Raw genomic sequence first — 24,748 nt, 5'->3', positions numbered from 1 at the left:
CGGTGTGAGATGATATCTCACTGTAGTTTTGATCTGCATTTCCCTAATGATTAACGATGTTGAGCATTCTTTCATGTGTTTGTTGGCAATCTGTATATCTTCTTTGGAGAAATGTCTATTTAGGTCTTCTGCCCATTTTTGGATTGGGTTGTTTTTTTTTTGATATTGAGCTGCATGAGCTGCTTGTAAATTTTGGAGATTAATCCTTTGTCAGTTGCTTCATTTGCAAATACTTTCTCCCATTCTGAGGGTTGTCTTTTCATCTTGTTTATGGTTTCCTTTGCTGTGCAAAAGCTTTTAAGTTTCATTAGGTCCCATTTGTTTATTTTTGTTTTTATTTCCATTTCTCTAGGAGGTGGGTCAAAAAGGATCTTGCTGTGATTTATGTCATAGAGTGTTCTGCCTATGTTTTCCTCTAAGAGTTTGATAGTGTCTGGCCTTACATTTAGGTCTTCAATCCATTTTGAGTTTATTTTTGTGTATGGTGTTAGGGAGTGTTCTAATTTCATTCTTTTACATGTAGCTGTCCAGTTTTCCCAGTACCACTTATTGAAGAGGCTGTCTTTTCTCCACTGTATATTCCTGCCTCCTTTATCAAAGATAAGGTGACCATATGTGCGTGGGTTTATCTCTGGGCTTTCTATCCTGTTCCATTGATTTATATTTGTTTTTGTGCCAGTACTGCATAGTTCTTTTCTTAAGGTAATGTTTACACAAATTGAAATGCACCAATCTTAACTGTATCATTTTTAACAAATGGATCCATCAGTGTTAAAGATAATGAACGTTTCCATGATTCACTGGGAGCTGTCTTAATTATATTTTCCAGGTTAATTTTAATAATTAGGTGGCAAAATATTGGTCTCCTCTGGACACAACACAGAAAGGTAAACAATGTAAAAAATCACCATGTCCCATGCTGTTTTTTGCTCATGTATGCTAATTTGAAGTGACCATTTCAAGATTAATTTAGTTGTATTATTACCAATGAGTTGCAATAGTACTTTAACTGATGAAACATTGTAAAGTGTGTTAAACTTAATTTTATTTAGTTAACTTATAACTGTTGCATAGCTGATCAAGCTGATTTCCATTTATATGCCACGTGTGTTTGTTTTCCTTTCATTCCATTATAACATTTTAAAAATCTTCAAGTTATTAAAAGTGAAAGATAAAGACTAAACTTCAAGGATGAATTGAACTTCTTGGAAATCTTTCTAAATTTAGTTATATGCAAGGAAAAACACAATTATTCAGGGAAAATATAGAAATGATATATAAGCCAATAACTTATGAAAACCTTTCAACTGATGTGATATATGCTGCAGAAAAGTTTTAAAATATAAACAGTTTGATGCTAAACACATTTGAAATCTGAAATGGTTGGGGAAGATCATTCACTTCAATATATTTGAAAAATTTCCCTTGAGACTTTGTGTTTGACCCATAGATTAGTTAGAAGTGTGTTTAGTTTCCAAGTGTTTGAAGATTTTCCTGTTATTTTTCTGTTATTGATTTTTAGTTTGATTCCATTGTGGTTGGAGAACCCATGCTGTATGATTTCAATTTTTAAAAATTGGTTGAAGTTTGTATTATGGACTTGTTTACATGGTCTGTCTTGTATATGTTCTCTGAGCATTTGAAAAGGATGTGTATTCTGGAGTTGTTGGGTGGGTGTTCTATAAATATGTTGGTTGACGGTATTGAGTTTTCTGTATTCTTGCTGATTTTCTGCCTAGTTGTTTTGTCAGTTGAGATAGGGTTGAGAGAGGGTGTTTAAGTCTCCAACTTTAATTGTGGATGTATTTCTCCTTTCAGTTCTATCAGGTTTTGCTTCACATCTTTTTCAACTCTGTCGTTTGGTGTGTACATATTTAGGCTTGCTATGTCTTCTTTTATCATTATATAATGTCCTACTCTATCTTCAGTGTCATTTTCTTTGCATAATATGTTTTTCTATCTTTTTACTTTCAATCTGCCTGTATCATTATATATATTTTCTAATTAATTAATTAATTTGTTTTTGGCTGCATTGGGTCTTCGTTGCTGCACGTGGGTTTTCTCTAGTTGCGGCGAGTGGGGGCTACTCTTCGTTGCGTTGTGTGGGCTTCTCATTGCAGTGGCTTCTTTTGTTGCAGAGCGTGGGCTCTAGCTGAGCAGGCTTCAGTAGTTGTGGCTCACAGGCTCTAGAGCGCAGGCTCAATAGTTGTGGTTCACGGGCTTAGTTGCTCCTCAGCACGTGGGATCTTCCCAGACCAGGGCTTGAACCTGTGTCCCCTGCACTGGCAGGCCGATTCTTAACCACTGTGCCACCAGGGAAGCCCCTGTATCATTATATTTGAAGTGAAGTTTCCTATAGACAGCATATGGTTGGTCATTTTTAAAAACCCATTCTGCCCATCTCTGTTTTAATTGGTGTATTCAGACCATTTACATTTAATATAATTACTGATATGTTAAAGCTTAAGTCTGCCATTTTATTTTTTGTTTTCTATTTGTCTATCTTTTCTTTCTCCATTTTCTTTTTCCTGTCTTCTTGTGGGTTATTAGAACGTTTTTTAGAATTCTACTTTAATTTCTCTGTAGTGGGTTTTAGTGTATCACTTTGTATAGCTTTTATAGTGGTTGGCCCACACATAGCTTATCACAGTTTACTGGTTGTCATTTTACCAGTTCAAGAGAAGGGTTGAAAACCTTCCTCCCTTTACATACCTTTACCCTCCCCCATTTATAATTGTCTTAAATATTTTCTCTACATAAATTTTGAACTATATCAGACAGTATTATAATTTTGGATTCAACCGTCAAACATAATTTAGAAAACTAAATTCTAAAAAGGAGAAGGAAAGTCTATTGTGTTTACCCATATTTTTGTTTACTGTGTTCTTCCTTCTTTCCTGATGTTCCAAGATTCCTTTTTTTATTCATTCCTTTCTGTTTGGAGAACTCCCTTTAGCCTTTTTTTTTTTTTTTTTTTTTTTAGGGTAGGCCTACTGGCAACAAATTTCTTCCAGGAGGATATTTTCACTGGACATAGAATTCTGGGTTAATTTTTCTTTTCTTTCACCACTTGGAAAATATGCCATTTTCTTCTGACATCCATGGTTTCTGATGAGAAATCTACTCTCATTCAGACTGTTATTGCCCTATGGGTAATGTGTCATTTCCTTCTTGCTGCTTTTAAGATTTTTTCCTTCTCTTTAGTTTTCAGAAATTTGACTATGTCTTTTGGTATAAATTTTTTGTTTGTTTGTTTATCTTGTTTTGGATTTGTTTGGCTTCTTGAATCTCTGGGTCTCTAACTTTTGCCACATTTGGAAAGTCTTCTCCTCTCCTTCTGGAATTCCAGTGACACAAATATTAGATCTCTTGGTATTGTCCAACAGGTCCCTGAGGCTCTGTTAATTTTTTACACTCTGTTTTCTCTCTTTTGCTCAAATTGCGTGCATAATTGCTATTGTTCTATCTTCTAGTTCCCTGACTCTTTATGTCTTCCTGTTGTTGAGCTCATCCACTGTTTTTCATTTCAATGATTGTATTTTTAATTTGTAAAAATTCCATTGGTATTCCTTTATATTTCTTTATTTCCTTGCTGCAACTTTACATTTCTTTTCTGAGAATATTTTTTCTTTTGTTTCAAGCATGTTTGTAATTGCTCATTGAGGCATTTTTCAAAGTCCATTTAAAAATCATTGTCAGATATTTCCAACATCTCTTTCATCTTGGTGTTGGCATCTTTTAATAGTCTATTTTATTCACTTCGATATCTTTCTAGTTGTTGGTATGACCCAGGTAGTACCTTCCTAGATGTGCCTGTACCCAAAAGGAACTCTTGCTCAAGTGCATGAGGAGATGTATTCAAGAATGCTTATAGCGGTATTATTATGGTAACAAAACTCTTGGAGCAACCCAGAATTCAATCAACAGTAAAATGAATTTAAAGGTGAAGGTGCATTTATATAGTGGAATACTGTAGAGTGGTGTAAATGAATGAACTGCATTAACATGGATGAATTCAATACCATAATGATTGAAAAAAGCAAGCCCACAGATGAGCCATACTACATGAGTCCATTTATATAAATTTCAAAGACAGACAAAAATCAAACAATGTATTATTTAGCAATATATGCATATCTGATACAATTACAAAGAATAACAAGTAATTAATTAAAAATTCAGGATAGTGGTTGATTATAATGAGGGTGGAAGATGTTATCGTGGAGGCACACAGGGATTTCCAAGGTCTTGGTATTGTTCTAATTCTTAAGCTGGGTGATGAACATTTTATTATTTTTATTTTAAATTGTACATATACATTGTATACACTTTTTGGAATGTTTAATAGATTTCAAAATAGAAAAAAGTAAAAACAAAAAAGTAATGTCTTTGGGGTCAGGCTGCCTGGACTCAAATCCTGATTCCACCACTTACTAGCTAGGTAGCCTTGGGCAAGTTACTTTAATTCTGTATGTCCAGTTTGTTCATCTCTAAAATTGGCATACCATTTGTGCCATTATTTTGAGGATTAAATGAGATATGTGTAAAGAATTTAGAAAACAGTAAGGTGCATAGAAATTGTATAATAGTAATAATAATAATACATTGTCTGTAACATATAATTTTAGTAATTATTAGTTTCTCTCCAGACCTTCCTTCAAAAACATTAAGGCTCATTTCTAAAGAAATAAAAGAAATTTTTTTAGAGAACACTAGGATATTTTAGTGGAGATTTTAGGAGTCCCAGCATAAAACCTTTGTATCCTGACACTTGCTGGGCCACATCCTGAAAAGAGTTCTTTGCCCATTCATCACAATGCCCCTTAAAGTAAAGTCTGATATTTTATAAACCTGGCTCTGCACTACCTCACATGGCGCACCATGTCAAAATTTCCACTCAGGACAGAAACTTGGGTGCAGACCACCTTATCACACAAAAGCAGAGAAGACTTGGGACTTCCCTGGTGGTCCAGTGGTTAACACTTCACCTTCCAACGCAGGGGATGCGGGTTTGATCCCTGGTCAGGGAGCTAAGAACCCACATGCCTCACAGCCGAGAAACCAAAACATAAAACAGAAGCAATATTGTAACAAATTCAATAAAGACTTTAAAAATGGTCTACATCAAAAAAATCTTGAATAAAAAAAAAGCAGAGAAGAGAAAACAGCAATTGCTACACACCAGCTACTCAGTTTCTTTTTCTTACACATGAACAGATAATCTATCACCAGACATATGAAAACCACAAATGACACAGAAACACAAAAAGAGAAGTGCAACCTCCAGGAAACAAATCATTCAGGAAATAAAGTGAACTTTGAAAATCCCAAGTGCTACTATGGAAAAGACACAATCAGATAATAAGAAAACTCTTAGGGATTTAAATATGCCACTAAAATTAAAAATTCAATGAAAATACTCAAAATAAAGTGAGGGACTAACTTTAAGTGAGGATATAGAGGAAAAATCAAAGATGTAAAATAAAGGAGAAATATAAGAAAGATAGAGAAACTATTTAAAATGTTCAATATCCAACAAGTACAAGTCTCAGAAAAACATAACAAGCTAAAGTTAGGAATACAATTATTCAGGAAATAATACTAGAGATGAAACAATACCAGATATGAAAAGGCATGAATCGTTAGAATGTATAAAACATTGAATGACATAAGTAACATGTAAGACATTTATGAAGTGGAAGCGAAAACTAAATGCATTTTCAGATATGCAGAGACACAGAAAGTTTATTTTTGTGCACCCTCTCTTAAGAAGCCACTAGAGGATATACTGTAGCAAAGAGAAGGAATTTAAAAAAAAAAGAAGGAAAGAAGGAGACTTTCTTGAACCCTACCCCAATCACCTAACATAAGCCCAAATCCTCTAACTCCTTGGTAGGGCACTGTTACTGAGTTGACCCATGGTTCCCCATGGTGTGCAGTCTCCCTCATTATAAGTCAGTAAACCCACCTTTACTAACTATAATGTTCTGATATAATGTGTTCCTGGTGATCTTTAGCTGCAGGGCATTCATAATTTATATGGTCATTAAAAGTAAATTTTTAACATTGCTTTTCAGGTTTTAAAACATCTATAGACAAACAAGGAATTCTTAGCTACAGTTGTAGAATGGGTCATTAACCCTAACTATATAAAAGTAAAAGCTCATTTTTGAGAGGTTTGAAAGTATAAGGGAGAAACAAGTAACAGGAAAAATAAGAATTCTATTAGTTTCTTTCATGTAAGAAAATCAAAGAAACTGTTGTTAGTGGAACAATAAATGGAGCTTTCAGTTTGAGCAGAGAAGTAACAGAAAATAGTGAGACAGCTATATATGAAGGATGTATGAGAGAAATTTTAAGTACCGGATACCAAACAACAATAGCATGAAATTAATTGTTTAAAGTTTATGAAAAAGTTACAAACATATTCTTTAGTGATAAGAAAGTATTTAAAAAGTTAGAAAATGAAGGTTTAAGAGTGCTTTCCAAAGGGATGAAATGAAAGACAGATAATACCAGGTATTGGCAGGAATGCTGAGGAACTGGTATATCCAGACACTGCTGAAAGCAATGTAAACTGGGACAACCACTTTGGAAAACTATTTGGAACTATCTACTAAAAGTGGACATGCACTTACTGAATGAGTAGCAATTCCACCCTTAGCTATATACCCAACAGAAATGCATATACATGTTTGTTGAAGGACATGTAAGAGAATGTTTATAGCAGCATTATTCAAACAGCCAAACGCACCAACCCAAATATCCACATACAGTAAGATGGGTTATAAATTGTGACATATTCATACAGTGGAATACTATACAGCAACAAGAATGAAGAACTAAAATTAAAAGCAGTATCACGGATAAATGTCATAAACATATTGTTGACACGCCAGATGAAAAACAGTTCACACTCTACTATTGCATTTATATAAATTCAAAACAGGCAAAACTGAACTATAGTATTGGAAGTTGAGATATTTGTTATACTTGAGCTGGTAGTGATTTTAAGGGGTAAATTGTGTGGCACCTGGGATGCTAATAATGTTTTGTTTCTTCAAGATGCTGATACCAAGTATGTTCACTTTCTGAAAATACAGTGAGCTGTGTTAAGGATTTGTTCACTTTTCTGTATGTATGTTATAATTGAATTAAAATATCCATTTAAAAAATTATTTGCCAGTAGGATGAGAGCTAGGAAAGAAGTGTAAATAGAAGAGTGTTGGTTTTCATCATGCTTTCTCACATATTATATTTGTTATATGAATGTATTCCTTTGCAAACAAAATGAATATTATGTAAATATTTTAAATTTTTGCTATTTAGAATCAAATAACTTAGAGCGTGATGAAACAATGAACATAGAGAAAACAATATTTTATTAAGACAGTTCATTGCAACAAGTACCAACGGAAGGAGCAAAAATTTCAGGAAAATCAACAGCATGCAAGGATTTGGAATGGCGCACTCTAAATAAATGCAATGACAATAGAATTTAGTTTTCCAAAATTGGACAAGGTAAAGTTAAATGGACTAATTCATTACAAAAAGGAAATCAAGGCTATACCTGAAGATGGAATTTTTCTCAAATTCGGTATCTGGGGAAATTAGAGATAAATGACAAATACCTTGCATCATGATGAGATCCCTAACTGAATCCAAAGCTATTCCGGAAGTTGGCGTTTTCCTCTATTTCTTCACCAGCACCCTGGGGCGGGAGGTTGGGGAGAATCGGCTTCAAGAATTTAAACTCATTTAACCCGGAGCCTCCCGTCAGACACACCTCGTACTGGTAGCTCTGGGACAGGGTCCCCGTGCCGCTGACGTCCACCAGGTGGCCCGGAAAGGGGCCCTCGGGCACCGAGCAGCGACCCACCGAGGCCGCCCCGCCCCGCCTGCACAGCCGCACCGCGACGAACACCAGCACCGAGAAGAGGAAGAGCGACGACACCGACGCCAAGGCGACCACCAGGTAGACGGTGAGCGGGGCGGCGGGCGCCGCGTCCGCCGCTTCCGCTTCCGGGGCCGGCAGGTAGGGCTGCGAGAAGCCGTCCACCAGCAGCACGTGCAGCGTGACGCTGGCCGACAGCGGCGGCTCGCCGTTGTCCTTGACCAGCACCACCAGCCTGTGCTTGGCCGCGTCGCGCTCGCTCAGCAGCCGGGCCGTGCGCACCTCGCCGTTGTGCGCCCACACGCCGAACAGCCCGGGCTCCGTGGCCTTGAGCAGCTGGTACGAGAGCCAGGCGTTCTGGCCCGAGTCGCCGTCCACCGCCACCACCTTGGTCACCAGGTAGCCCGCCTCGGCCGCCCTGGGCACCAGCTCGGTGCAGGGCGCCGAGGCGTTCTGCAGCGGGTACAGCACGAAGGGCGCGTTGTCGTTGTCGTCCGCCACGAGCACGCGCACCAGCGCCTGGCTGCTGAGCGCGGGCGAGCCGCGGTCGGCGGCGCCCACGCGGAACTCGAACGCCCGCAGGGCCTCGTAGTCCAGGGACCTCAGGGCGAACAGGTGGCCGTTGTCCGGGTTGATGGACACCAGGGAGGCCAGGGGCACGTGCGGGTCGAGGGGCGGCAGCAGCGAGTAGGTGACCTGGGCGTTGGCGCCCGCGTCTCTGTCTGTGGCGCGGACGGTGCCGATGTGCAGGGCGGGGCTGTTGTTCTCGCGGACGGACAGGGTGTAGGAGGTCTGGGTGAAGGCGGGGGCGTTGTCGTTGACGTCGGACACCAGCACGGTTATGTTGTGCTCGGTTTTCAGTCTCGGTGTCCCCATATCTGTGACGGTGATGGTGACGTTGTATTCCGCTCTGCTCTCTCTGTCCAGTGGCCTCTCGGTCACTAGGGTGTAAAAGTTTTTGAATGTGGGTTTCAAGAGAAAGGGGAGATCATTCTGGATGGAGCAAACCATCCTACCGTTGTCCCCGGAATCTGGATCAGAAACACTGAAAACGGCCACCACAGTCTCTGGGGAGTTTTCTGGGGTAGAGCTGGTGAGCGTCGACATGGTCAGTTCAGGGACGTTGTCGTTCACATCCACCACTTCTATAACTACAGTGCATTTTCCTGAAAGGCCCCCGCCGTCTGTGGCTGCAACCTCCACGTTATAATATCGAGTTGACTCGAAATCCAATGCCCTTTTCAGACGAATTTCTCCTGTTATTTCGTCTATTACAAACAGTTGAGTAACTTCATCACCTTGGAATAGAGCGTAGGCTACATTCCCATTCGTTCCTGCATCTAAATCTCGGGCGGAGACAGTGACAACTAAGGAGTTTAGGGGGCTGTTCTCCGGAATCTGTACCTCATAGACCGACTGTAAAAACTCAGGGGCGTTGTCGTTGATGTCCACGACTTCAATGCGGACTGCAGTGGTCCCGGACCTGGGCGGAGCCCCACTATCCAGCGCCGTGAGGGTTAAACTGAGCTCAGGCCCTTCCTCCCGATCCAGCGGTTTGTCCAGCACCAGTTCTGGGTATTTTCTGCCATCTCCGCGATTATGAGTGACAACATGAAAATGGGAGTTGGGGCTGATTGTGTAATTCTGAATAGTGTTGCTACCTATGTCAAAGTCCTGAGCTATTTTCAAAGGAAACACAGTCCCTGTCTGGACGTTTTCTGGGATTTTTAGGAGCATTTCCCTCTCGAGGAACTCTGGGGAATGGTCATTTATATCTGTGAGCTGCAGATCAGCTTGAAAAAACTGCACCGGGTTTTCCAGTAATAGTTGGAAATGCAGTATGCAGGGATCGGTCGCCCCACACAGCACCTCCCGGTCTAGTTTTTCACATAGAAGCAAATTCCCGGTCGTTACATCCAGCTGCAAGAGCTGTTTATTTCCTTTGTAATGGATTCGCGCGCCCCGAGTGGCCAGTTCCCCCACCCTGAGCCCCAGGTCTTTTGCCAGGGTGGCCACAAAAGACCCACTTTCTGTTTCTTCTGGCATGGAATACCTAACTGCTTCAGAGCCAGCCTCCCACAAAAGCAACAATATAGCAAGAAAGATAACTTGCCTTTTCTGTAGCGTTTTTGCTGGTGCAGTCTCCATTGTTCAGACCCTGTTCAAGAACGTGCAGTTTCTTCAACTCCGTATGCAATCAACCCAGATGATTTGGTTAAATAAACTCGAATTAGATCTTTCTGACTGACCTGCAGTAGAACGATGCCCTTCTCTGGAGATCTCTGCCTCTAGATCTTATGTAAAATGCTTCCTTCTTTTAGAAAGCATTCAGAGTTCTGATTCCCAGCGTAATGGCTTCCCGGGTATCCACAGAGCCATTCATTCCTACTCATAGCCTGCAGCACCACCAGGCGTCCTTATTTACTATTGCATATAGTATTTGCCGTTTCATTCCAAGTTAGAACCTTTTAAGTCACAGAAGTGTTCCCAGTTGTATCTCCACTTCTCAGTTATTGTAAGTTCTAAATAAACATGTGCTAAGTTAACTTCCAGTGAAAGAATACTATTCAGAACAAACTAAAACACTAGTATTCCTCATAAAATATCTTTTGAGTACTCGAAGAAACTTTCTTTTGTGTGATTCTTATTTGATTATATTCAAGAAATAAGCAATAATGGATGTTTACAAAAGTTTACACTATTAAAATTATTTTTATTTTTAAATATTACATATTAGAAAAGGGCATAAATCATGAATGTACAGCTCAAAAAATTTTCAGGAAGTAAACACACTCATAAGCAGAACCTAAATTAAAATTAAAATGTTACAAAAACCCTAGAAGCCCCCTCCTCTCATTGTCTGGTCACTACCCTCCCTGCTAAAGGTAAGCACACTCCTGATTTCTATTATCATAGAGTTTGTGTGTGTGTGTCTTTTTTGAACTTTTATAGAAATGGAGTTATAGAGTGTTTGTTATGTTTGTCTTCTTTCACTCAACATTACCTTTGTAAAATTCATCTGTTACATATTGTTCTAATTTTATTCTCATTGCTTTATGTTATTCTGTTGTATGACTATACCAACATTTGTTTTTTTATTCTCCAGTTGATGGACACTGGGTTTTTCAGTTTGGGAATATTTTGAGTAGTGCTGCTATGAACACTCTTATATATGTCTTTTGGTGTCTATGTGTGCGTTTATATTTACTATATTCCTAGGAGTTAGACTGTTGTGCCTTAAGATGTGCACATATATATATAGCTTTAATAGATATTGCAAAACAGTTTTCAACTGTGGTTTTACCAAAACCAGCAGAGTGAGAGTTCCAGTTGCTCCATATGCTTGTCAACATTTGATAACATCTTTTAATTTTAACCTCTCTGATGAGTGTGTGATGATGTCATATTGTAATTTTAATTAGCATTTCCCTGATGATTAATTAAATTGAGCACATTTTTCACATGGTTATTTTTATTAGTGTATATTCTTGTGAAGTACATAAGTCTTTTGTCTATTTTTCTATTTAGGGTACTTGTCTTTTTTTCTTATTGATCTTTAGAAGTTCCTTATATATTCTGGGTATAAGTACTTTGTTAGAAGTATGTATTGCAAATAGTCTCTCCCATTCTATGGCATGCATTTTAACTCTCTTGTGGTATCTTTGAAGAACAAAACTTCTTAACTTTTACTCTAATTTTTCAATATTTTTTATTTATGGTTAGAACTTTTTGTGTTTTCTTTGAATCTTTGCATACACTAAAGTCAAGAAAATATTGTTGTATGGTGCTTTTGAAAAATCATTTACTTTACTTTTCACATTTAGAGCTATAATCCTCCTGAAATTATTTTTTTCATGTTAGTGAGGCTAGGGTCAAATTATTTTTTTTTCATATAAATATCCAAATGACTGCACCATCTATTGAAAAGAAGTTCCATTCCCAATTGTTTCTGATGTGCCATTTTTTTCATAAATCAGGGGTCCATAGTTCTGTTCAAGAGTCTTTTTTTCCCATTTTCTCTTTGTTTATCCCACAATACAATATTATCTTAATTACTATACTTCATAATAGGTTTTAGTATCTGATTGCTAAGTCCTCCAGTTTTATTCTTTTTAAGATTGCTTTGGTTATTATTGTCCCTTTGTATTTCCATATAAACTTTATCTTTTTTTTAAGATTTTTTTTTGATGTGGACTATTTTTTTTAAGTCTTTATTGAATTTGTTACACTATTGCTTCTGATTCATGTTTTGGATTTTTGGCCACAAGGCATGTGGGATCTTAGCTCCCCGATCAGGGATCGAACCCGCATCCCCTGCATTGGAAGGCGAAGTCTTAACCACTGGACGGCCAGGGAAGTCCCCATATAAACTATAGATTCAGCTTGTCAGCTTCCACAAAGAAATCTGCTGAAGTTTTTTTAGGATTTTATTGCATCTGTAGATTGAGAAGAACTGACATATTCCCAATACTGAGTCTTCCAACTATTGAACATTATATATCCCTCTGTTTATTCAGATATTTAACTTTTCTCAATAATATTTTATATTTTTCAGTGTAGAAGTCTTATGCATATTCTGTTATGTTTGTTTCTAGATATTTGATGTTTCCGAAACTACTGTAAATGATGCTTGAAATTTTTAATTTTCTGGGTTTTGTTGCTGTATAGAAATACAATTATTATTTGCATGTAGACCTTATATCCAGTGGCATTACTAACTTCATTTATTAATCCTAATAGTCTGCAGATTCTTTATGACTTTTAATGTATACAATCATGTCATTTTAAAAAAAGACTTCTTATTTCTTCTCTTCCAATCATTGTGTCTTTTATTTTTTCTTTGCTTTATTCCACTGGTTAGAACCTATAGTAAAACACTAAAGTGAAATAGTAAAGGCAAGCATTCTTGTCTCATTCTTGATCACTGAGGGAAAGTTTTAAATAATTTACCATTAAGGATAATGTTTACTGTAGGTTTTAAAATACTTTCTGAAAGTTGCCTTCTGTTTTCAGTTTGCTAACAATTTTACCATGTGTGCGCTGAATTTTATCTTGTGACTTTTTCTGTGTCCATTGAGGTAATCATATGATTTTCCTCCTTTACCTATTAATGTTATATAGTATATTGATTGGATTTGCATTCCTAAAATAACACAGTTTTCTCATAATTTATTATTTCTCTTTTATATATTTCTGAATTTTATTTACTGATATTTTGTTTAGAATTTTTCCACCTGTGTTTGTAAAAGAGATTGGTCTCTAGTTTTCCTTCCTTATGATGTCCTATTCAGGTTTGGATGTCATAATCCATTGAAGTCATTCTGGTACCCAAATAATCTGGGAAATATTTCCTGTTTTTCTGTCTTCCAAAAGATTTTGTATAAATTGGTGTTAGTTGTTCCATGAGTATTTAGAAGAATTCACTAGTGTGAACTGAAGTGGCAAGGTTTTTAATCACAAATTTAATTTACTTACGATATGACTAATCAGATTTCTTCTTGTTTCAGTTTTAGTAAATTGTGTTTTTAAAAGATGTTTTCCATTTTACATAAATTATCAAATTTATTGGCATACAGTTGTTCATAATATCCTCTTTTATTTTTTAATGTCTGTAGGATTGGTAGTGATGTTCCTTTTTCATTCCTGATATTTATGATCGATGTTATCCTTCTTTTTAACATTAGTCTTATGAAGAGTTTTTAATAAGAGTTATTAATTATTACGTGGAAACAACTTTAAGTTTTGTTAATCTTCTTGGTTGTATATTTGTCAGCTTTGTATTTATTTATGTTTATATATATATGTATTATTTTCTTCCTTCTACATTGGTATTTAATTTGTTCTTTTTCTAGGTTCTTCAGATGAAAGCTTAGATTATTGATTTTTAACCTTTCTTTTCTAACCTGTGCATTTAAAGTTTTAAAATTTCCCTGTAAAATCTGTTTTGATATATCAGATCTTAACTTTTACCCAGTTCAAAATATATGGAAATTTCTTCTATGATTTCTTCTTTGACTGGTGGATTATATTATTTAATTTTGAAGCATTTGGGTATTTCTTTTAAATTTTTATTTCTGTCTTAATTTCATTGTCAAAGAGCATATTGAGTAATTTCAATTCTTTAAAAAAAATTAGAGACTTGCCTTATGACCCAGAATATGGATAATTTTGATATATGCATGTGCATATAAAAAGAACATGTACTCTCCAGTGTACTATGTATGCCAGTTTATTCAAATATAATTATTGTGTTGTTCAGATTTTTAATATTCAGTGTAGGTGTGTCTTCTTATTCTATCAGGGGTTGAGAGAGCTGTAATACATCCTCCTCCTATGACTGGATTTATCTATTTCTTATTTATGTTCTTTCAGTTTAACTTTCTATATTTTGTAATTATCTTATGGGGATATATTCAGTCTTAGAATTGACAAACTTCTGGTATATTTACCTCCTTATCATTATGAAATATCTCTCTTTATCTCTAGTAATGCATCTTTCTTTAAAGTCTCCTTTGTCTTATGTGAGTATATCTATACTTGGTTTATTTTGGTTAGTGTTTGTGTCATGTATCTTTTTCTAATTTTAAATTTTCAAACTTTCTGTCATAACACACACACAGAGACACACACGTTATGTGACAGCATATAGTTGAATTTTTCTTAAACCTAATCGGACAATATTGGTTAATTTGATTATTTAATCCACTTCCAATTAATGTAATATTTGATATCTATCCACTTATATTTACCATCTAAACTTTTGCTGTTTGTCCCTAAAGTTTTTTTCTTCTTTTCGATTATTTAGATATTTATTTTTTTCCTTCGATTCATTTTAAAATTATCTTCTTGTGATTATCTTAGAGATTACAACATCCATCTTTGATCTACAAGAGTCTAATACAAAATATTTAATTTTACTACTCCCATGATAATGCTTAGAACCTTAGAATTCCTTAACTCTGTTTATAGCACCTGCCTTTTACATTATTATTGTCATGAATTAAAATTTTATATATATTTTAAATCCTTTAAGAAACTATTATTTTTGCCTTTAATAATCAATAGCAATTTATAGTTACCCTTATTCTTGTTCTTCATTTCTTCCTGCAAATCCGTGATTCCTTCAGGACTGTTTTCCTTCTGCCTAATGAATTCCACTAAAAGTATTTCTTTTAGTGCAGATGCGACTGTGATTAATTCTTGCAGTTTTTGTTTGTTTGAAAACTTCATTTTTGAAAGATATATTTTCCGGTGATAGAATTCTAGTCTGGTAGTTATTTTTTTCAGGACTCTGAAGACATCATTCCTTTGTCTTTTGGCTGCTTGATGGTCAGCTCTCCATTTTATTGTTGTTCCTTTCAAAGCAATGTGTCATCTTCATGTGGTTGCTTTTAAGATTTTCTCTTTGACTTTGGTCTTTAGCAGCCTTCCTGTGATATTCCTAGCTGTGCTTTGTTTTTTATTTAACATCTTTATTGGGGTATAATTGCTTTACAATGTTGTGTTAGTTTCTGCTGTATAACAAAGTGAATCAGCTATATGTATACCAATATCCTCATAACCCCTCCCTCTTGCGTTTCCCTCCCACTCTCCCTATCCCACCCCTCTAGGTGGTCACAAAGCACTGAGCTGATCTCCCTGTGCTATGAGGCTGCTTCCCACTATCTATTTTACATTTGATAGTGTATATATGTCAATACTACTCTCTTGCTTCGTCCCAGCTTACCCTTCCCCCTCCCTGTGTCCTTAAGTCCATTCTGAACATCTGCGTCTTTATTCCTGTCCTGCCCCTAGGTTCATCAGAGCCTTTTTTTTCCCTCTTAGATTCCATATATATGTGTTAGCATACGGTATTTGTTTTTCTCTTTCTGACTTACTTCACTCTGTATGACAGACTCTAGGTCCCTCCACCTCACTACAAATGACTCAATTTCATTTCTTTTTATGGCTGAGTAATATTCCATTCTATATATGTGCCACATCTTCTTTATCCATTCATCTGTCGACGGACACTTAGGTTGCTTCCATGTCCTGGCTATTGTAAATAGAGCTGCAATGAACATTGTGGTACATGACTCTTTTTGAATTATGGTTTTCTCAGGGTATATGCCCAGTAGTGGGTTTGCTGGGTCATATGGTAGTTCTATTTTTAGGTTTTTAAGGAACCTCCATACTGTTCTCCATAGTGGCTGTATCAATTTACGTTCCCAACAACAGTGCAAGAGGGTTCCCTTTTCTCCACACCCTCTCCACCATTATTGTTTGTAGATTTTTTGATGATGGCCATTCTGACTGGTGTGAGGTGATACCTCATTGTAGTTTTGATTTGCATTTCTATAATGATTAGTGATTTGAGCATCTTTTCATGTGTTTGTTGGCAATCTGTATATCTTCTTTGGAGAAATGTCTGTTTAGGTCTTCTGCCCATTTTTTGGATTGGGTTGTTTGTTTTTTTCATATTGAGCTGCATGAGCTTCTTTTATATTTTGGAGATTAATCCTTTGTCAGTTGCTTCCTTGGCAAATATTTTCTCCCATTCTGAGGGTTGTCTTTTCATCTTGTTTATGTTTTCCTTTGCTGTGCAAAAGCTTTTAAGTTTCATTAGGTCCCATTTGTTTATTTTTGTTTTTATTTCCATTTCTCTAGGAGGTGGGTCAAAAAGGATCTTGCTGTGATTTATGTCATAGAGTGTTCTGCCTATGTTTTCCTCTAAGAGTTTGATAGTGTCTGGCCTTACATTTAGGTCTTCAATCCATTTTGAGTTTATTTTTGTGTATGGTGTTAGGGAGTGTTCTAATTTCATTCTTTTACATGTAGCTGTCCAGTTTTCCCAGCACCACTTACTGAAGAGGCTGTCTTTTCTCCATTGTATATTCTTGCCTCCTTTATCAAAAATAAGGTGACCATATTAGTGTGGGTTTATCTCTGGGCTTTCTACCCTGTTCCATTGATCTATATTTCTGTTTTTGTGCCAGCACCATACTGTCTTGACTACTGTAGCTTTGTAGTATAGTCTGAAGTCAGGGAGCCTGATTCCTCCATCCATTTTTCTTTCTCAGGATTGCTTTGGCTATTCGGGGTCTTTTGTGTTTCCATACACATTGTGAAATTTTTTGTTCTAGTTCTGTGAAAAATGCCAGTGGTAGTTTGATAGGGATTGCATTGAATCTGTAGATTGCTTTGGGTAGTAGAGTCATTTTCACAATGTTGATTCTTCCAATCCAAGAACATGGTATATCTCTCCATCTATTTGTATCATCTTTAATTTCTTTCATCAGTGTCTTATAGTTTTCTGCATACAGGTCTTTTGTCTCCTTAGGTAGGTTTATTCCTAGGTATTTTATTCTTTGTTGCAATGGTAAATGGAAGGAAACAATAGCAAATATCAATAAAACTAAAAGCTGGTTCTTTGGGCTTCCCTGGTGGCGCAGTGGTTGAGAGTCTGCCTGCCAGTGCGGGGGACGCGGGTTCGGGCCCTGGTCTGGGAGGATCCCACATGCCGCGGAGCGGCTAGGCCCGTGAGCCACAACTGCTGGGCCTGTGCGTCTGGAGCCTGTGCTCCGCAACAAGAGAGGCTGCGGGGGTGAGAGGCCCGCGCACCGCGATGAAGGGTGGCCCCCGCTTGCCGCAACTGGAGAAGGCCCTCGCACAGAAACGAGGACCCAACACAGCCAAAAATAATATATAAATAAAAATTTTTTAAAAAAAGCTGGTTCTTTGAGAAGATAAACAAAATTTATAAACCATTAGCCAGACTCATCAAGAAAAAAAGGGAGAAGACTCAAATCAACAGAATTAGAAATGAAAAAGGAGAAGTAACAACTGACACTGCAGAAATACAAAGGATCATGAGAGATTACTACAAGCAACTATATGCCAATAAAATGGACAACCTGGAAGAAATGGACAAATTCTTAGAAAAGCACAACCCTCTGAGACTGAACCAGGAAGAAATAGAAAATATAAACAGACCAATCACAAGCACTGAAATTGAGACTGTGATTAAAAATCTTCCAACAAACAAAAGCCCAGGACCAGATGGCTTCACAGGTGAATTCTATCAAACACTTAGAGAAGAGCTAACACCCATCCTTCTCAAACTCTTCCAAACTATAGCAAAGGGAGGAACACTCCCAAACTCATTCTGTGAGGCTACTATTATCCTGATACCAAAACCAGACAAAGATGTCACAAAAAAAGAAAACTACAGGCCAATATCACTGATGAACATAGATACAAAAATCCTCAACAAAATACTAGCAAACAGAATCCAACAATACATTAAAAGGATCATACACCATGATCAAGTGGGGTTTATCCCAGGAATGCAAGGATTCTTCAATATATGCAAATCAATCAATGTGATATACCATATTAACAAATTGAAGGATGAAAACCATATGATCATCTCAATAGATGCAGAAAAAGCTTTCAACAAAATTCAACACCCATTTACTCTCCGGAAACTAGGCATAGAGGGAACTTACCTCAACATAATAAAGGTCATATATGACAAACCCAGAGCCAACATCGTTCTTAATGATGAAAAACTGAAACCATTTCCTCTAAGATCAGGAACAAGACAAGGTTGCCCACTCTCACCACTATTACTCAACATAGTTTTGGAAGTTTTAGACACAGCAATCAGAGAAGAAAAAGAATAAAAGGAATCCAAATCGGAAAAGAAGTAAAACTGTCACTGTTTGCCGATGACATGAAACTATATGTAAAGAATCCTAAAGATGCTACCAGAAAACTACTAGAGCTAATGAATGAATTTGGTAAAGTAGCAGGATACAAAATGCACAGAAATCTCTTGCATTCCTATACACTAACAATGAAAAATCTGAAAGAGAAATTAAGGAAACACTCCCATTTACCATTGTTTTTCATTCTAATTGGGTTTCACTGAGCATCTTGAGCAGTACATTTTTTTCACCATTTTTGGAAAATTCTTGGTCATTATTTCTTTAAACATTGCTTATTCCCCATTCCTAGTCCTTCTAGGATTACAATCATATGTGTGTTGGAGTTTTTCATTATGTTCCACATGTCACTAAATGTTCTTGTCTGTATTTTTAATTATTTCATTCCTCAGTGCTTCTATTTGGATATTTAATATTGGCCTGTCTTGCATTCACTAATCCTATAATCCTTTACAACTACTATGCCATTACACAATCTAATATTTTAAAATTTCAGTTACTATATTCTTCAGTCCCAAAATTAATTTCCATTTTATTCCATTCTCTAGTGAAATTCTCTTCTACCTATTTTCTGTATTCCTTATTTTAACATATTAGTCATACTTATTTTAACATCACTGTCAGTAAATTCTAGTATGTATTTTATGTGTAGGTCTTCTGTATTGTTTGTTTTTTCCTCTAGGTTTTATTCATGTCAACCAGCCTTTTTGTATGTGTACCTCATAATTTTTTATTGAATGCTGAAGATTAATGTAAAAAGCTATCCAGGATCCAGATGATATTATTTTCTTCCAGAAAGAGTTCACCTTTTCCTCTGTTAGCTTGGTAGAGTCATGTCTAATCAAATTGCCTTAATTCAAACAAGCACTGTGCTTAGTCAAGGTTCTTTGCAGTCCTGAAAAGCACCTGACCCTTCAGAATTTTCAGTTCAGAACTCAGTGTATTCTCCACAGCCTTTCCCATGGCAGGTCACAAACTCTAATTTTCATGCATTTTAAGACTATTAAAACTTCACTCTGCTTTTCACAAATTTTCCTTTAAGTTTTTAGTCTTCTTCCCTGGAATGTCCCAGAATTTGACAAGCATCATGAGGGGGAAAACTGGCCTTGAGCTTGAATCCTCCAGTTTGCCAAAGGCTGTTGAAGTTACCCCATCCCTGGCAGAAGCCTTTTGTCTGTTCTTTGAGTTTGCAAATTTCCTTAGGGCAAATTGACTGTAGGAGTCAGTTCAGAACTCCAAGGATTTTCCTTTTCAGGAATCTTAGCCCCTTCAGTTCTTTTTATATCATCTGCTGTCTGTTGCTTGAAACTGGTAATTTCTGAATTTAAAACAGGTTTTATTGTTGTTTTCTGCTGTTAGATAATCCATCTAACTGGGAAACAGAATTCCACCAAATATTTGCATAACTTATAATTTGACTATTTAAAATCTATATTTTGTAACTTCTGGTAGTAAGAAATAGGGGGTCTTAAAGTGATGTGGGTTATATTGCCTTCAGTAGAATTTCTGTGCCTAAAACAGCATGTGTTAAACTCACTATATGCTATGCCTAAAAACAACAACAAAGGAATTGTAAAAAATGCACATATAATAGAAGCACTTGAGAAACTATGATTGAAATGGGTATTATTATCCAGATATTTGGCCTCCACTCTCTATTTTTGTTTTGCAAAAGTAGAACTGGCCTATTTTTCTTAAGGTATTCATTTTGTGGAAGTTAGTTGGATTATATTTACTATTAAATTATAATCATTGAATTTTAAAATGTTGATCTATTCTACACCAAAGACTGGTGGTGATCCCCAGCTAGTAAGGAATGATCCATACTTTATGAATACACACAGTAACTTATAAAGTAATACACAAAGTAATTCATAAATTTACTCATATAAATTCATAAATGTGGTTCTGAGTGTTTGGCCAGTCTCATTTGGGTGATTATACAAATTGGACTTTCCTGGCATAAACAAAAACATGAACTTAGATTTTCATAATGTTGAAATATATTGCTGAAAACTTCAATCACATTTCTTGTCATCATACATAAAAACTATTTCATTTAAATATCTAACAGTAAATGGAGAAGTCGTTAAAGTTGACTACCGTATTTATGTCTTATATATTTGTTTGTGTTTAATTTTGTTCTCATTTTTATCACTTTCTAATTTCAAGTATTAGATTGGATGAAGGCTAAAAGCTATGTTTCAATAATAAACAGTAATTTTCCTTTTTTATTTCATTATATCCTTAGAAAAAATGTAATTCAGAGAAAGATGCAAGTAATTAAATTCCAGTAGGATGATACGAGATCTAAAAATAAATACTTAGGTTATAAAGCAGGCTCTTTAATTACTCACATTGTGCCGAAAGTTCAATAACTGGTCTTATAATTACATCCATATAAATTTAGTTGGAAACCACATAATCGTCTTGCTTGGCTTAATGAACACAACATGAAACAATTATAATTCAGGTAAGTTTATCTTAATTTCTATTTCTATTCTTGTTGTCTTAAAAGAAAAAACAATGCTTATTTCTTACTACTAAAAGTTAGCATAATTGAAAAAGTAAATTTATGCAAAATACCCAAAAGCTACATTGAAGAACAAAACAAGGTGACTTGGAGATAAAAAATAAATCATCATTTTGTTCATAAAAGTTGCCCATGTTTGCAAAGTAACTTAAAATGAGCAATCAGACTAGAACATAATAACCAAAACTGAGAAGAAATTCTCTTTTGAAACATGCAGAGAAGCTGCAGGAAAACCAAGAAAAACGCATACATTAAACTACATTTGAACTCCTATTAATAGGGCAAAAGGAAGGACAAGAAAGTATATGCCCTCTACCTCTTGAGTCCTTTTAAAGGATTTAGGATTTACTTAAGGTTCTAAGATTTTAAGTATTTTACCAAGCAGTGACTTAGTTTTATTTTAGTGAAGTGGTACCAAGTTATATAAGATTTTCTCTTTAATTGTTATTTATAAATGAGAATAATTTTTATTTTAATATCAGTGAGTATTTATAGAGCAATTACAATGTGCTACGTAAGTAGCAAACAAGATAATCTCTAGCATATACGCTGCTCACAATGGGATATGGTCACAACTGTAGTGTATCAATAATTTAATAAAGTGCATGTTTAGGTACAATTTGGGAGAAACAAGTATGCTAATTTATATGTTCGTGGCTATTCAGGGGGGCATAGCCTGGTAGAATAGTGAACAAGAAAGGTCTAGGTAGCTACAAAGAATTTCAAACATTCTGGCCTTGCAAATATAAAGCTATGTGGTAAAGACAAGCACCAAAAATATATAGAAATGTAAGATTACACAGAAGCTTTAAAATGTTTCCTTGAAAAGACATTAACCAAGAAGTTCCTTTAAATAAAATTTCTTCTTACACTACTTGAGTAATTTATAATTATGGAAAGATTAATCAAGAGAAGGTCAAATATGGAGAAATACATAATATCAAGTGTAACTAAAAATGCTAAATCCAATGAATATTAATAAAAGTAAGATTTAGCACAGAGACATGCATAAGTTTGCAATAGTGATATACATATTTATACAACAATACAATCTCAAGAGAAAGTATCGCAATGTGAGAGTCAGGTTTAACAAAATTGAGAGGCTCACTTGACCAAATACGACACTTAACCGAACAAAACTACTCCTGCAGTTGGGGCTTTCTTTTAATTTCTCTCTCTGTGTTCTGATCCAAGAGGTTGGGAAATACTGGCTTCAGGAATTTGAACTCACCAGTTCCATGGCCTCCCGTCAGACACACCTCGTACTGGTAGCTCTGGGACAGGGTCCCCGTGCCGCTGACGTCCACCAGGTGGCCCGGAAAGGGGCCCTCGGGCACCGAGCAGCGACCCACCGAGGCCGCCCCGCCCCTCCTGCACAGCCGCACCGCGACGAACACCAGCACCGAGAAGAGGAAGAGCGTCGACACCGACGCCAAGGCGACCACCAGGTGGACGGTGAGAGGGGCCGCCGGCGCCGCGGCCGCCGCTTCCGCTTCCGGGGCCGGCAGGTAGGGCTGCGAGAAGCCGTCCACCAGCAGCACGTGCAGCGTGACGCTGGCCGACAGCGGCGGCTCGCCGTTGTCCTTGACCAGCACCACCAGCCTGTGCTTGGCCGCGTCGCGCTCGCTCAGCAGCCGGGCCGTGCGCACCTCGCCGTTGTGCGCCCACACGCCGAACAGCCCGGGCTCCGTGGCCTTGAGCAGCTGGTACGAGAGCCAGGCGTTCTGGCCCGAGTCGCCGTCCACCGCCACCACCTTGGTCACCAGGTAGCCCGCCTCGGCCGCCCTGGGCACCAGCTCGGTGCAGGGCGCCGAGGCGTTCTGCAGCGGGTACAGCACGAAGGGCGCGTTGTCGTTGTCGTCCGCCACGAGCACGCGCACCAGCGCCTGGCTGCTGAGCGCGGGCGAGCCGCGGTCGGCGGCGCCCACGCGGAACTCGAACGCCCGCAGGGCCTCGTAGTCCAGGGACCTCAGGGCGAACAGGTGGCCGTTGTCCGGGTTGATGGACACCAGGGAGGCCAGGGGCACGTGCGGGTCGAGGGGCGGCAGCAGCGAGTAGGTGACCTGGGCGTTGGCGCCCGCGTCTCTGTCTGTGGCGCGGACGGTGCCGATGTGCAGGGCGGGGCTGTTGTTCTCGCGGACGGACAGGGTGTAGGAGGTCTGGGTGAAGGCGGGGGCGTTGTCGTTGACGTCGGACACCAGCACGGTTATGTTGTGCTCGGTTTTCAGCCTGGGGGTTCCCATATCTGTGACGGTGATGGTGATGTTGTACTCGGCTCTGCTCTCTCTGTCCAGCGGGCTCTCTGTTACCAGGGTGTAGAAATTCTTGAAAGTCGGTTTTAGAATGAATGGCAGATTATCTGGAATAGAGCAAACCATCCTTCCATTGTCTCCGGAGTCTCTATCTCGAATTCGGAAGATGGAGACTACAGTCTCAGGAGCATTTTCTGGGATGGAGCAGGTGAGTGAAGGTATGGTAAGTTCAGGGGCGTTGTCATTCACATCTACCACCTCTATGACTACAGTGCCTTTTCCGGAAAGGCCTCCTCCATCTGTAGCCTCAATTTCCACGTGGTAAGATTTAATTTGTTCAAAATCCAATTTCTTTGTCAGTCGGATTTCTCCTGTGACTTCATTTATTGAGAAAGTTTGTTTAATTTCCTCTGATGCTTGGAACAAGCCGTAGGAAACAGTCCCAAAGTTTCCAGCATCTACATCCCTAGCTGAAACAGTAAGTATTGGGGAGTGTAGGGGGCTGTTTTCCAGAACCTGCACCTCATATGGAGTGTGCACAAACTTAGGAGCATTGTCATTGACATCCATGATCAGGATTCGTAACATGCTGGTGCCAGACCTAGGTGGAGACCCACCATCCAGCGCCATGAGGGTTAAGCTGAACTCAGGCTGCTCCTCTCGATCCAGTGCTTTGTCCTGCACCAAATCTGGATATTTCTTGCCCTCACTATGATTTCGAGTGACAACGTGAAAATGAGAATTGGGGCTGATAGTGTATTTTTGAAGAGCATTGCTGCCCACATCCAAATCCTGAGCTAATTTCAACGGAAAAACAGTCCCTGGCTGGCTGTTTTCCGGTATTTTCAGGAGCATTTCCCTATTTGGGAATACTGGGGAGTGGTCATTTATGTCCTGGATTAATAGTTCTCCTTCAAAAAACTGCACCGGAGTTTCCAGGAACACTTGGAAATGCAACACACAGGGTTCAACGGGGCCACATAAATCTTCCCGGTCTAGTTTCTCCCTCAAAAGCAAATCTCCAGTCTGGCGATCTAGCAGCAAGCGCTGCTTGTCATCGTCACACACCACCTGGGCCGACCGGGCGGCCAGCTCCCCAATTCCCAGGCCCAGGTCCTTGGTCAAATGGGCTATAAAGGAGACGCTCTCTGTTTCTTCCAGCACAGAATAACGAATAGGCGCAGGGTGAGCCTGAGACAAGAATACCATCAAAATAAAGGTCATCACTTGCCTGTTCTGTTGAATTCTCTCTAGCGTCTCCATGTTGGAGCCAGAGTGCTTACATCCAATCCCTTCAGCAACCACAAAAAGACCCGAGGTATTAAATTCTGACTTCTTGCTTGGTAGAATCTTCACAAAGTTG

General features: G+C 38.0%; 2 protein-coding genes across 4 annotated transcripts in view; both read right to left on the bottom strand.

Annotated features, from left to right (window-relative positions):
• The window catches only part of LOC137758502 (protocadherin beta-4), a 114,674-nt gene extending 89,926 nt beyond the window's left edge, over positions 1 to 24,748 (bottom strand). For 2 of the 3 annotated variants that reach the window (XM_068534522.1, XM_068534521.1), the window contains exon 1: positions 22,365 to 24,271. In XM_068534522.1, coding sequence (XP_068390623.1) covers positions 22,365 to 24,240 — 1,876 coding nt within the window. In that variant the 5' untranslated portion in view covers positions 24,241 to 24,271. Of the gene's footprint in view, positions 1 to 22,169 lie in introns of those variants that run through there. The other variant, XM_068534520.1, reaches the window with a different exon arrangement.
• On the bottom strand, positions 7,413 to 10,245 carry LOC137759611 (protocadherin beta-5). The gene is made up of 2 exons (XM_068536037.1): positions 10,144 to 10,245; positions 7,413 to 10,052 (listed from the first exon to the last, which is right to left on the bottom strand). Exon 2 carries the CDS (start codon positions 10,040 to 10,042, stop codon positions 7,652 to 7,654), a length of 2,391 nt encoding a protein of 796 aa, XP_068392138.1. The 5' UTR covers positions 10,043 to 10,052; positions 10,144 to 10,245; the 3' UTR covers positions 7,413 to 7,651.

Source organism: Eschrichtius robustus, chromosome 2 (genome assembly GCF_028021215.1).
Source record: "Eschrichtius robustus isolate mEscRob2 chromosome 2, mEscRob2.pri, whole genome shotgun sequence".
NCBI classification, from domain to species: domain Eukaryota; kingdom Metazoa; phylum Chordata; class Mammalia; order Artiodactyla; family Eschrichtiidae; genus Eschrichtius; species Eschrichtius robustus.
This window is presented reverse-complemented; position numbering and strand designations above follow the sequence as displayed.